General features: G+C 41.7%; 1 protein-coding gene across 5 annotated transcripts in view; it reads right to left on the bottom strand.

The window, feature by feature from the left end:
• Positions 1–14,058, bottom strand: part of RNF111 (ring finger protein 111) — a 126,250-nt gene that overhangs the window by 35,023 nt on the left and 77,169 nt on the right. For all 5 annotated transcript variants that reach the window (XM_049773620.1, XM_049773623.1, XM_049773622.1 and 2 more), the window contains one exon: positions 3,035–3,354. In XM_049773620.1, the coding sequence (XP_049629577.1) occupies positions 3,035–3,354 (320 nt within the window). The remainder of the gene's footprint in view (positions 1–3,034; positions 3,355–14,058) is intronic.

The following is a 14,058-nucleotide window of genomic DNA, read 5'->3' as shown; positions in this document are numbered from 1 at the left end:
CAGGGGTTACTCCTGGCTCTATGCTCAGAAATCGCTCCTGGCAGGCTCAGGGGACCATATGGGACGCTGAGATTTGAACCACCATCCTTCTGCATGCAAGGCAAATGCCCTACCTCCATGCTATCTCTCCGGCCCCTTATCATCACCTTTTAACCCCACTTTCTAGTAAAAGGAAATCCATGTTTCTTCTTTCATTCCCTCTTTCTTTTCCTAGGTTGGGCCACCCCCAGTGATGCTCAGGGGTAGCTCCTGACCCTATCCTCAAGAATTACTCCTGATGGTGCTCAGAAAGTATATAGAATGTCAAAGATCAAACCTAAGTTGGCCACACTGTACTATCACTCTGGCCCCAAAAGAAATTTTTCCTTTAAAAGTCTTCCATTCAGGGGCCCGGAGAGATAGCACAGCGGTGTTTGCCTTGCAAGCAGCCGATCCAGGACCAAAGGTGGTTGGTTCAAATCCCGGTGTCCCATATGGTCCCCTGTGCCTGCCAGCAGCTATTTCTGAGCAGATAGCCAGGAGTAGCCCCTGAGCACCGCTGGGTGTGGCCCAAAAACAAAACCAAAAAAAAAAAAAAAAAAAAAAAGAAAAGTCTTCCATTCAGTCCACCACATTTTTCTTAATCTTTCTTCACTCCCAAGAATTAGGAAATGAGTAGATAAACATAGATATTAATACTAGAAATGTCACCATTATCAAAACATCTTAAATCTCTTTAATCACATTCCCTTTCAAATTTCCTCTTGAAAGTAACTCTTTTTCTTTTTTGGTCAAACCCAGTGGTGCTCAGGGGTTACCCCTGGCTCTGCGCTCAGATATCGATCCTGGTAGTCTCGGGACACCATATTGGATGCCAGGAATCGAATCAGTGTCAGTCCTGTGTTGGCTGCGTGCAAGGCAAATGCCACGCCACTGTGCCATTGTCCAGCCCAACTCTTATATTTTTAAGAACTACCCCTTCATATTTTTAATTTGTCAGATCCATCATAAACCATTAAATATTTAAAAAATACAGAGCTTTACAAAAAGACAGAGTAAAGAGAAAAACAGTTCTATAATTTAAAGCATGCTATAGTTTCTTTTTTCTTTTTCTAGCACTTTTTCTCATGCAAACATCTTAGAATGACAGCACAGTTGTTTAAAATACACAACATGCACATTATATCATGATTATAGTAGCACCACAGAAGTTACAGTAGGATATAACAAATGACTTGATTTATATTCCATGTGATCATCAATACTAAATTGATGCTATTTTACATTTTAAAAGTATTCATTAGGGCCCGGAGAGATAGCACAGCAGTGTTTGCCTTGCAAGCAGCCGATCCAGGACCTAAGGTGGTTGGTTCGAATCCCGGTGGTCCCCCGTGCCTGCCAGGAGCTATTTCTGAGCAGACAGCCAGGAGTAACCCCTGAGCACCGCCAGGTGTGGCCCAAAAACCAAAAATAAATAAATAAATAAAAATAAAAGTATTCATTAACAATTCCAACTACTTAATTATAAAATATTTTGCTGATTACAATTTCCCATAAAATAATACCAATTGTCTGTTATGAGTATGCATCTATACTATTCTGGAGCAAAAGGAACATGAGAAGAAACTAAATATATTTTCTACATTATCTTGATTTAGGCCAATATTATCCTCTCAACACTGAAATAAAGCTGACATTTTAATAAGATCAATAAAGATCAGATTCAAACATTTAACATTTTTTAATAGGGGGTTCTGAAACAATAAGGGGCTGCAGTAGTAGCCCTGGGTACAACAGGAGAGGATGTGCTGCTTTCTGTTTGTTGACTAAAAGGAGGTAGATTTGGGGCCAGAGAGATAGCATGGAGGTAAGGCGTTTGCCTTGCATGCAGGGGTCGGTGGTTCGAATCTCAGCATCCCATATGCTCCCCCCGAGCCTGCCAGGAGCGATTTCCGAGCACAGAGCCAGGAATAACTCCTGAGCACTGCTGGGTGTGATTCAAAACCATAAAAAAAAAAAAAAAAAAAAGAGGTAAATTTTCAGAGGAGCAATGGAGTCAAATTTTTCTGAAAGGAAGGGGAAATAGGTCACACCTATTGACAATAGATGGTCAATCAGTCTTTCTCAACCTTTTTGGGGTTTTTTGTTTGTTTGTTTGTTTTTTTGTTTTTTTTTTGTTTTTGGGCCACACCCTGTGACGCTCAGGGGTTACTCCTGGCTATGCGCTCAGAAGTTGCTCCTGGCTTCTTGGGGGACCATATGGGACGCCGGGGGATCGAACCGCGGTCCGTCCTAGGCTAGCGCAGGCAAGGCAGGCACCTTACCTCCAGCGCCACCGCCCGGCCCCTGTTTGTTTGTTTTTTGGGGGCCACACTCAGTAACACTCAGGGTTTACTCCTAGCTATGTGCTCAAAAATCGCTTCTAGGGGCCGGAGAGATAGCATGGAGGTAAGGCGTTTGCCTCTCATGCAGGAGGTCATCGGTTCGAATCCCGGCGTCCCATATATGGTCCTCCCGTGCCTGCCAGGAGCAATTTCTGAGCCTGGAGCCAGGAATAACCCCTGAGCACTGCCGGGTGTGACCCAAAAACCACAAAAAAAAAAAAAAAATCGCTTCTAGTTTGGGGGACCATATGGAACTCCAGAGATCGATCTCAGGTCCATCCTGGGTCAGCCACAAGCAAGGCAAATGCCCTACTGCTGTGCTATCACTCCAGTCCCCTTTCTCAACCTTTTTTGAATGATTTCCATCCTCTGTCTTAGAACTTGGGCCCCTTCTCTAATGCTGAGTGCACCCTCCTCATTCCCCAGCCAAAAATATACAATCTTCACCTCTAAAATCCTAAAATCCTGGAGGATACTAAATGGCCATATGGCAGCTGATTTATAAATATTATGAAAGGCCATTATAAAATCATAGTAATTAAAAATTTTTTAAAGTAAAAGACCACTAAGCTGACCATTTTTGCAGAGACAATAAGAAATTAGATTTGGCATATAAAAATCATTACCTTCCCCACCCTTTTGAATTACATTAAAAATAAAATTGTACAAACCTGGTCATGGTAGCTGGTGCCAGAACTGGCATTTCCCCCACATGGTGCTGGTACTTGTGGAGGTCTTTCCACCGGGCACGTGGGATCAGTGAAGGAGGGAGAAACTGGTACCGCTGGGTGGGGTGTGTGGTGGTGGTGGTGATGGTGTTGGAAGTGGTGGCTGTGTTGCTGGAAACAGCTAGTGTGTGGGTGTCCAAGTGCATGGTGATTCTGGGAGGACCCTCCACACGGTGAGTGCTGGGGACAGCAGGCAGGTAACCTTGGCATGGCAGGGGGGCCAGCTTCCATCACAGCACTAGATGCAGTTCGCCTTGAGTCATCTTGAAATCAAAAGATAATAGAACCATCAAGTGATGAAACAGAGGGATACTACTTACTAAGTGGTGCTAAAGTTCAGTACTGTGTATAAGTAAATAAAGTACTAAGAACAACTAGTCAATTCAAATCTGAAGATCAGAATGGATAGGTCCATGTTCTTGACCTTTAACATGCATATCATGTACTCTGAGCTTTATTGGTTTTTTCCTCAGAAAGCCTAAAATCTGGGCCCGGAAAGATAGCACAGCGGCGTTTGCCTTGCAAGCAGCCGATCCAGGACCAAAGGTGGTTGGTTCGAATCCTGTGTCCCATATGCCCCCCCCCCCCCCCCCCCGTGCCTGCCAGGAGCGATTTCTGAGCAGACAGCCAGGAGTAACCCCTGAGCATCGCCGGATGTGGCCCAAAAACCAAATACCAAAAAAAAAAACAAAACCTAAAATCTTCAGGAAGCTCTTATTTACTATGATGTTGGGAGTAGGCCCCAAACATTAGGAGTGTGGCCCAAATCCTTCCCACCACTAAATAAAATATGCCAATTGACCTTGCTTTAGATGGTAATAAATGATTAAATTTAAAAATTCTGAAGTATGTAAATTCTCTATCATATACTAGAAATCCATGAATCACCCCAAATATGATGTAAGTTATTGTATCTTTCTTTAGGGGTGGGGGACTATTTGCCCCATATCCAGCTCTGTTTAGGAGTGACACACCTGGCAATGTTTCTGCTTGAGAGACCATACGTCTGACCTCCTGTACTGCCTCTCTAATCTTACAATTTTCGCAAAATCTTACCTACCCAGATATAGTCATATAGCAGTGTATCTGCTAAGTCTCATCAATCTCCAATATCTTCCTTCTCTGTGAGGACTAAAATAAGTCCCAACAGAATATGAGAATGATGTAACAAGAGCAACATGACAGGGGTAGTATGCTTGTCTTGTGCACACAGATGACCTAGATTCTATCCCTGGTAACCTATGTTGGTTGCTCAAGCACTGCCAGGCGTGATTCGGAATGCTGAGCCAGGAGTAACGCATAGTGTTGTCGAGTATAGTTGGCAAACAACAAACAAAAACCAGAACATGAGAATGCTAAGGAATTAGAGCAGGGGTGGCGAACAAGTTCGACACAAAGAGCCAAAATTTTAAACTGTAAGTGTCAGAGAGCCACACCACACAGTGACCTGCCAAAACAGACACTCACACAAAAGCATATAATTTTAGCAATAATCTATTAAACACATATTGCATTTTGCCATTTTGAGTGAGGATAAAAATCCTGTTCGCCACCCCTGAGTTAGAGATACAGTATAGGCATTATATCAGGTAATTCCCAGAACTGCAGAATCCTCACTCACTCATTGTATGTATCCTCAAACCTCAGATTTCCCCCAGGTCTTCTCAGTATTGCCGGGAGGCCCATCCATCCCCAAATGATAAGATTTTGGGACTAGCAGGTGATCTCAAAAGACAAATATACAAGCTTCACATGCTGGAGCCCTGAATTTGATCCCTGGCACATAGTATCCTAAGTACATCTGAGAGTAACCGCAACCCCACTCTCCAAGCACCACATTGAAAGTAAATTCAGACCCAGCATCAGGTAGCCCAAAATGCAAAATAAATAAAGGACAGGACTTGTGATAAAAAATTATTTAGAAAACAAAAGGTCTCTTTTAGTAATCTACTCATTATTTTATTAAGCTTTGTTTGTCTGTCTGTTTTTGGATCACATCCGGTGACGCTCTGGGTTACTCCTGGCTATGCGCTCAGAAATTGCTCCTGGCTTGGGGGACCAGATGGGATGCTGGAGATCAAACCTAGGTCCGTTCCATCCTGGGTCAGATGCATGAAAGGCTAGAGCATTTGTTCTGCCACTCTGGCCCCATAATCTACTCATTTTAGTATCCACATGGGAAAAGGCACAGTCAGATGAAGCTGAGTTCCAACAGAGTCTAATCCCAAGCAATATAAGTCTAAGGAACATTATATAACCCTTTTTTCCTATTAAATGTTGCAATCATTTCCTCTTATTGTTTTTGATAGGAAAGATAATGGTCATAAGTAGGAAACATCTGAGTCCTGAGTGTGTTCTATGTCTTATGCCAGAGAGATAGCACAGCATAGCAGTGGTTGGCAACCTTTTTTTTTCAACTAAGCCAAATCTCACCAAAACCACGACTGAAATTTATTTTGAGAGCCACACAGGGTGCGCACTGACAGAGGCTAGGAGCAGAGTCCTGACTCCTGGAGCGGCCTCCCGGCACACAGAAGAGCCAAATTAAAAGTGTAAAGAGCCACATGTGGCTCGAGAGTTGTAGGTTGCTGACCACTGGCATAGGGCATTTGCCTTGCAAGCGGCCAACCAGGACAGACAATACCTGGTTCGATTCCCAGTTTCCCATATAGTCCTCCAAGTCTGCAATTTCTAAGCACAGAACCAGGAGTTACCCCTAAGCGTCACCTGGTGTGACCCCCCCCATAAAAGTTTTATTTTAAAAAACATTATTTTTAACGTTTTTGTGGCCATAGCTGGTGGTGCTTAGGGCTTAGTGCTGACTCTTTCTCGGGGTAAAACTTGGTAGCCCCAATGGGGTGGCAGGGATCAAACCTGGGTCAGGTCAGCTACATACAAAGCAAGACCCCTATCTATCCTATCACTTCAGACCTACTCCAAAAACAATTTTTTAAAATAAAACTTAAAAGAAGAGCCCAGAGCCCTGCCTTCCTTTCCCCTGTCACTATGCTCTTAAGAAACCTGAAGATTCTGCAGCACTTCAATTTTAGTTTTATTTCTAGAGTAACAGCTGGGATGTTCTATTCCTTTTCAGCATGAAATTTCAAATGAATCTCCTCTGGAGCAAATTATATTTAAAAAAATCTTCTGGGTATTTATAAATAATATAAGAATTCAACAAAACAATAAAGTGAATGTATAATAATATATAATTATGATAAATAAGTATATATTATAATTATAGTAAATAAATCTATAATAATAAATAGTATAATATATTATGTAATTATATAATAATATTATTATAATAAATAAACCTAAGTGCTATTGGTTTAGGTTCCAACAAATCTCCCTGTATATCTCTAGGTTCTGCCCTTTCATTCTTGTCCAGTCCTGCCCTTCAGAGTTCTCTTCTGGGTAAGATTTGTGCAGTAGGTCTTTATAAAGGTTTTAATCTAGACTTTAGAGTGCAATAATCTAACTTGATGAAAAGTATTACAAATTTTTACTAACCTCTAATTGCCTTCTAGAATTAGTACAACCTTGCCACCATTAGTAGAGAAGCTAAATATTGCTAAGTAATACATCCTAAAACACAATAAAATTGTTTACTTCTAAAATAAATTATTCAAGCAGATGAAGTCAGTTATATAATTAGGTTGCATTCTTAATTTGCATTATAAATTCATAGAAAAGCCATGAACAACAGTCTACTTGATTTTGTGGAATAAAACACTAAGGAACCATTTTTTATTAATATGCTGTACTATTTATACCAAAGAATATAATAACAGCTTTACTTCCTCTACTATTGCAAGATTTTATTTCATCAAAATGTTGAGGTACTGGGGCCGGATAGATGGCATGGAGGTAAGGTGTTTGCCCTTCATGCAGAATATCGGTGGTTCAAATCCCGGTCCCCCCAGCCTGCCAGGAGCGATTTCTGAGTGTAGAGCCAGGAGTAACCCCTGAGCACTGCTGGGTGTGACCAAAAAAATAAACAAAAACAAAAAACAAAAAAAGACTTCTTTCAATCGTATCACGGGTGGTCTCCCATATGTGAAACCTAGTATCACACACTTAAGGAGAATGTTAGACTATATAGAAAAGGAATTGACTGCATTATAGCAATGCTGTAACAACTAATTAATAAAAGCCCAAGATTATATTGCTTCAATTCACAAGGAGGAACCACTCTGATAGGTTTCCATTTTAACTATCATCATTAGAGAAATTAAGCTAAGAATAAAGCTAGATGGTTCTGGTAAACTAAGGTTAGAAAAGTGTAAGGAAGGTGTAAAGAAAACAGGTGACCAATGTTTATCAAGAGCCATGGAATAATTGATCAGATTAAAAATTTTAGAACAGAGTTAGGTCTACAGAGTTGTCTCATGACCACCAGCAACATGACAAAATGCTATATATAAATTCGGTCCTTTACTGATCCTTCTCCACAACAGCCCAACCCCCCCTGCCCCTGCTTGTTTGGCAAACTTAGTTCTGTCACAGAATCTGAAGATTTTTTTTATCGTTGTAACGAAGTTAATTATGTATATGATAAAATTAAAATCTATGGTATTTAGTAAAAGACAAAATATCTTATTTGATTATAACCTTTCTTATTTACAAGCTTTTCTGCATAAATATAGCTCTACTCACCAAAAAATGTTGCCTTCGTATCATAGGAATTTAGAAAATAGGATTTCTACAAGAATATACACATAATTTTCCTTGGAAAAGGAGGAAGTCAGGATCATAAGAGGTTAAAATGTGTCATTTTGACGTAATTTTGCTCAAATGTAAAACAGTGTATGTTGTTTCTTCTGAACTTTGAACTTCAAACAAGAACTCTTATCAGGATGTTGATTCTGGTAAAATAATTTGGGGGGAGTTAAGCAATCTTCTTAGGAACGAAAGTGCTTACGAAAATATTACTAGTAGGTAGATATTCTGACGCTAGACAGAATATTAGCAAGGAAAATCTTTCACATAAAGAACGTATCTGAATTGTGCTGTTGAGATTGCATTTGTTCATGTTAGTATCATGGCCATCAGCAGCATGCCAAAATGCTATAATTCGGTCCTTTATTGATCCTTCCCCGTAAGAGCCCATCCAAGACGCTTAGAAACCCTTTGTCTTGACCGGCCCGATGAACTGCAACATCGGCTCCAGCTCGGACGCGAGGCGGCGCCGGACTCTGCTGCCGTGGCCACGGCCCGGGCCCCGTGCCCATGGTGTAGGTGTCCGTCGCTTTGCCCGCCGGCATGGCCGCGGAGAACAAGGCCAGTCCCTCGAGGGCTGCAGGGGGACCTGGGGCTGGAGCCGCGCAGTGGGCGTGGAATCCGTGGCTGCGCATGCCGGAGGGCCGGCCGAGTGGCGCGGGGCGGCTCCCGGAGGGGGCCATGTCTAACGGGCTTTACGTCCGGCCGAGCGCGGCCAACGGAAACGTCGGGCCGGTGGTCTCCGCACCCCTCTCATGGACTTCCGCATGCAGCTGGAGGATTACTCGCCAACAATCCCGGACGCCCTGACCGGTCACTATCTGAACCGCGCCGGCTTCCAAGCCTCAGACCCGCGCATGATTCAGCTCATCTCCCTCACTGCCCAGAAATTGTCTCCGATATTGCCAACGATGCCCTACATACAGCGCTGCAAAATGAAGGACGCAGCCTCTGGCAGCTCCCAAAGCAAAAGCAAGGACCACAAGTACACTTTTAACTATGGAGGATTTGACTCCTGCCCTCTGCGAGTATGGCACCCGAATTTAGAAGCCGCACTACTTCACCTGAGCCACCAATATTCAGCTTCCTAAATGTACTTGTTTGTCCCCTTGTTCCCACACAAGCCTGTTTTTTATAATAAACTTTATTGTGAAAAAAAAAAAAAACTCTTGGTCTTTTTCAAAAACGAATCAGTGTTAAAATTAAGAGCTCTTAAACTGGTAATTTTATGGCCCTTAAGTGTGTTCACTGCAGCACTATTTACAATAGCCAGAATCTGGAAGCAACCCAGGTGCCTGACGACCGATGAGTGGCTAAAGAAACTGTGGTATATATACACTATGGAATACTATGCTGCTGCTAGGACGTTAAGTCATGAAATTTGCTTATACATGAATGAACATGGAGAATCAGAGGGAGAGAGATGAACATAGAATAATCTCACGCATCTGTGGGATAGGAAATAAAAGGCAGCGTGGGGATGATATCCACAGATAATAGAAATGAGGATTAGAAGACCAGTTCATGGTAGGGAGCTTGCCACAAAGAATGGAAAGTGTGGGGCCCGGAGAGATAGCACAGCGGCGTTTGCCTTGCAAGCAGCCGATCCAGGACCAAAGGTGGTTGGTTCGAATCCCAGTGTCCCATATGGTCCCCCGTGCCTGCCAGGAGCTATTTCTGAGCAGACAGCCAGGAGTAACCCCTGAGTACCGCCGGGTGTGGCCCAAAAACCAAAAACCAAAAAAAAAAAAAAAAAAGAATGGGAAGTGAAGTTAAGAGTAGGGTAAAATATGGAGCCTGCGAGGTGGCACTAGAGGTAAGGTGTCTGCCTTGCAAGCGCTAGCCAAGGAAGGACCACGGTTCGATCCCCCGGCATCCCATATGGTCCACCCAAGCCAGGGGCAATTTCTGAAAGCTTAGCCAGGAGTAACCCCTGAGCATCAAATGGGTGTGACCCCGCCAAAAACAAAACAAAACAAAAAAAAGAATAGGGTAAAATATAAGTTATGGGGGCTGAAGAGATAGCATGGAGGTAAAGCATTTGCCTTGCATGTACAAGGACAGTGGTTCGAACCCCAGTATCCCATATGGTCCCCCTAGCCTGCCAGGAGTGATTTCTGAGCGTAGAAACCAGGAGTGATTCCTGAGCACTTACTCCTGAGCACTGTCAGGTTTGACCCAAAAACTAAAAAGCAAATATATATTTATAAGTTATGGAAGAAAGTAATATGTCATAAAGTAAAATACGAAGACTAGAATCCAGAAGCATGCTAAAAAGCTAATTGCTATGTTTGGCTTCATGTGATTTACCATTTCTCACTCTCATGATAAGGGGTAGTGGGGGTAAAGAGAAGTAAAGGAGACACAGACACTGAGAGCTTTATTGTAGAACATACCAGATTTTTAATATCTGCTCACATAATTTTCACTGTTTAGAGACAATATCTTTGAAATATCAATAGTGCTATGTGGCAAGTGTTATTAGAATCAAATTCCTTTTCTTGAAATTCCAACTTGAGATTGTGGCACAAATTTTACATATTTTGTGTTTTTAACTGTTATTAGATCAAGGGTTTTAGTAAAACTGTATGAAAACCATCTTAAGTGTTGAGATTTGAAGATAATTAAATGTGATAATGTATATAAGGCATGTCATGTAATACAATATATATGAAACACCACCAAACTTTTCTGTTAGCTTTATTATAATTATGTAACCATATTCATTTTTATTAAGTGTTGGAGTAACCGGTTCTTACTTTATTCAGGATAATTCTTCTTTGTATGTGCTTGTTCCACCGGGGCAGGAAGGACCTCTGGATTGAGCCTCTACCCAAATCCATTCTCCACCTATTAGGGATGGTTTTACTCTTCCTAATAAAGACCTCTTCTGTCAGAGACTTTTTATGGTTTCAGTCCCATTACTAGTCTGTCTGCATGTTGGTACCCTTTTACCTGCTTGCAGAAAGCTTGTGGTGGAAGTTCTTGAACCTGTTTTATCTCCCTAATCTTGTGTGGATTATTTTCTGTGTTGGTGTTGCTTGCAGACCCAGATTCGCATTCCCTAATCCCCCTGGAATTGGGGTATGAGGTTTCCACTACAATTAAGTATGTTATAAAAATATTTTGACAAGTGTCATAAGGTTAATTTTATTAATAAATTTATATTGAGGTATGAAGAAAAGAGTAGGGGGAGGGGGGGAGTAGAGGGGGAGGGGAGGGAGGAGAGAGCAGGGGAGCAGGGAAGCAGAGGGAGAGGGAGGGAGAGGGAGAGAAAGGGAGGGAAAGGGAGAGAGAGGGAAAGAGAGATTGCATGACCCCAGAGGCAGGCAGAAGAGGGTGGGGGGAAGAAGACATCAGAATGCAAGTGGTAGGGCATTTACCTTGCATGCAATAACCTAAGATGAACCACAGTTCTATCCCCAGAGTCCCAAATGGTCCCCCAAGTCAGGAGTGATTTCTGAGCGCACAGCCAGGAGTAACCCCTGAGCGTCACCAGGTGTAGCTCGAAAACGGAAAGGAGAGGGGAAGGAAGGGGAAGAAAGGGGAGGGGAGAAGTGAGCCACTGTCCTTCTGCATGCAAGGCAAACACCCTACCTCCATGCTATCTCTCCGGCCCCATTTCCCCCTCAATTTATGAGGCAGAATGAGATTCAAGGTTCAAGTATGTGATTTCTGTTTGAAGGAAGAAAAGGGGGGCAAAAATCAAACAAACAAATAATGGGAGGAGTCCTTCTAGAGGCTATAAATATCAATTTAAGAGAAGAAAGGGAAAAAACATAATACAAAAAAAATACAATAACAAAAAAAATCAAAAAAAAAAAAAACAAAAAACGGAAAAGCACAATAAAGACAATAACCAAATAATAACTATGGTCCCGAAATAAAAACAAAACAAAGCAAAACAGAAAAAGAAATAACAATAACAAAAAAAAAAATTGTGCTTTTTTTTTTTTTTTAATTTATTTTTTGCATAGGCACAGTAAATATTGGGGAGATTAGAAAGGGAATTCCCTTGGCCTAAGAGATACAGGGTTTCTCTACCCTTGAAGTATACTGTCATGGGAATAACTACAGGCTCCGTAAATGCTTTTACTCTCCCCTCGGTCCTTTTGTGATGTCTGGAAAATTTCTGCTGGGTGTAGATGATAAAATCAGGCCTCTGTAACTAGAGATTTTGTATCTGCACAGGTCATAGGATGGAACTTAGGATGGAGTCTTTCTTTACGGTTATAGAAGTTCTGTTCCATCACTGTTGTTTTAATCAGTCTTCTGTAGTTGGTGGTCTTGGTTTTTGCCCCAATCCTAGGATGAAGCCTAGGATAGAGTTTTCATTATGTTTCCAGAAGTTCTGCTCATTTGCAGTTATCTCAGTCAGATCTCTGGAATTAGAGATCTTGGTTATTGTACAGATCATAGGCCAAAGCCTTAGAGTAGGGCCTTTTTATTGGTCCCAGGATAAGTTCTGCCCAGTCATGGTTGTCACAGTCTTCTGTAGTTAGCAATCTTGGCTTTTGCACAGTCCAAAGGATGACGTTGTCTTCTGATTTCATCTTATCATTAGGTGGTGAGATAAGACAACCTGCTCTTAGATAAAGTTGTTGCCATTTCCTCATTGTAAGGATGTCAGATCAAAACTGGAGCATGTTGGTGTCAGAGCAGTATTAAAAATATCCTGGAGGGAGTTTGGTTCCTGGTGCTGTTGTGGAGAATTGTGTCGGTTCTATCTCTGAGATCTAGGGTTTGGGGTTGGATAGTCGATGTCTAATCACATGGAGTCTAAGTTGGGGCCTTATGATATATGTTCAAGGTGGGAGGCACCCCTGTGTTGTAAAATGTATGAGTTCTTATCCCTAGTAGATGAGTTTGTTTCTATACAGAAAATTTCCCCCCAACTTATCAAACTTTTTACAACCTCATCCTTGTTTTCAGTTTTTTTGAATATATACAGAAACAACTGCGGGGTCAAATAGTTAACTGTTTTATTTCTTACAAAACCACCAAAATTTCAACAATATCTGCAACACTTTACAATCCTGGCAGAAATTAAAAAGGATCCCAACTTCTAATTCCCTTCATGGCCGGAGCAATAGCACAGCGATAAGGTGTTTGCTTTGCATGCAACCAACACAGAATGGACAGCGGTTGAAATCCTGGCATCCCATATGGTCCCTCAAGCCTGCCAAAAGTGATTTCTGAACACAGAGCCAGGAGTAACCCCTGAGCTGAGCACCACCAGTTGTGACCCAAAAACAAACAAACAAAAAAAAAAACAAAAACCCTTATAAACATTATTTAATTTTCTGCCTTGGTTTTCATAGATATCAAAAGTGGGTGTAAAATGTTTGGTTCATTGTAGTTCTTTTTTGCATTCTCTCCAATAATGAATATCCCTTTCATTTGCTTCCTTGTTACATTTTTTCTTTTAATTTTTATTTATTTGTTTGTTTATTTATTTACCTATTTTGGGTCACACCCCGCAGCGCTCAGAGGTCACTCCTGGCTCAACACTCAGAAATTGCTCCTGGCAGGCTTGGGGACCATATGGGATGCCAGAATTCAAACCACCGACCTTCTTCATGCAAGGCAAACACCTTTCCCTCCATGCTAACTCTCTGGCCTCATTTTCTGTAATTTTTAAAGAAAATATCTACAGGGGGCTAGAATGATAGTACAGTGGGTAAGGCACTTGTCTTGCACACAGCTGACCTGGGTTCAATCCCAGTTATCCCTATGGTCTACTGAGCCATGATCCTTGAGAAATGATTCCTGAGTGCACAGTCAAAAATAACGTAACCAGGTGTGGCCCCAAAACAAAACAAAAGGTCCCCAAAAAACAAACAAAAAGAAAAATATCTATGGACACATCCTAGTGTCACTTAAGGGTCCTGAAATGCTATGTATTCAACCAATAAAGCCTCATTTCTGGCTCTCATTTTGCCCATTTCTAAATTGGGTTATCTTTTTTATTGTTGAATTTGAGAATTCTAAATATTTTGGATATCTTATCAAATACATGGTTTGTACATTGTCTTTAATTTTTTTGATAATATCCTTGAATGCACAAAAGGTTTTTTTTTGGGTTTTTTTTTGTTTGCTTGGTTGTTTTTGGACCACATCCAGTGGTGCTCAGAGCTCCTGGCTCTGTACTCAGAAATCACTCCTGGCAGGCTTGGGGGACCATATAGGATGCCATGGATCGAACCCAGGCCCCATCCCATGTCGGCCACATGTGAGGTAAACAC

The sequence above is a fragment of the Suncus etruscus genome, chromosome 5, assembly GCF_024139225.1.
Source record: "Suncus etruscus isolate mSunEtr1 chromosome 5, mSunEtr1.pri.cur, whole genome shotgun sequence".
Classification (NCBI taxonomy): domain Eukaryota; kingdom Metazoa; phylum Chordata; class Mammalia; order Eulipotyphla; family Soricidae; genus Suncus; species Suncus etruscus.
This window is presented reverse-complemented; position numbering and strand designations above follow the sequence as displayed.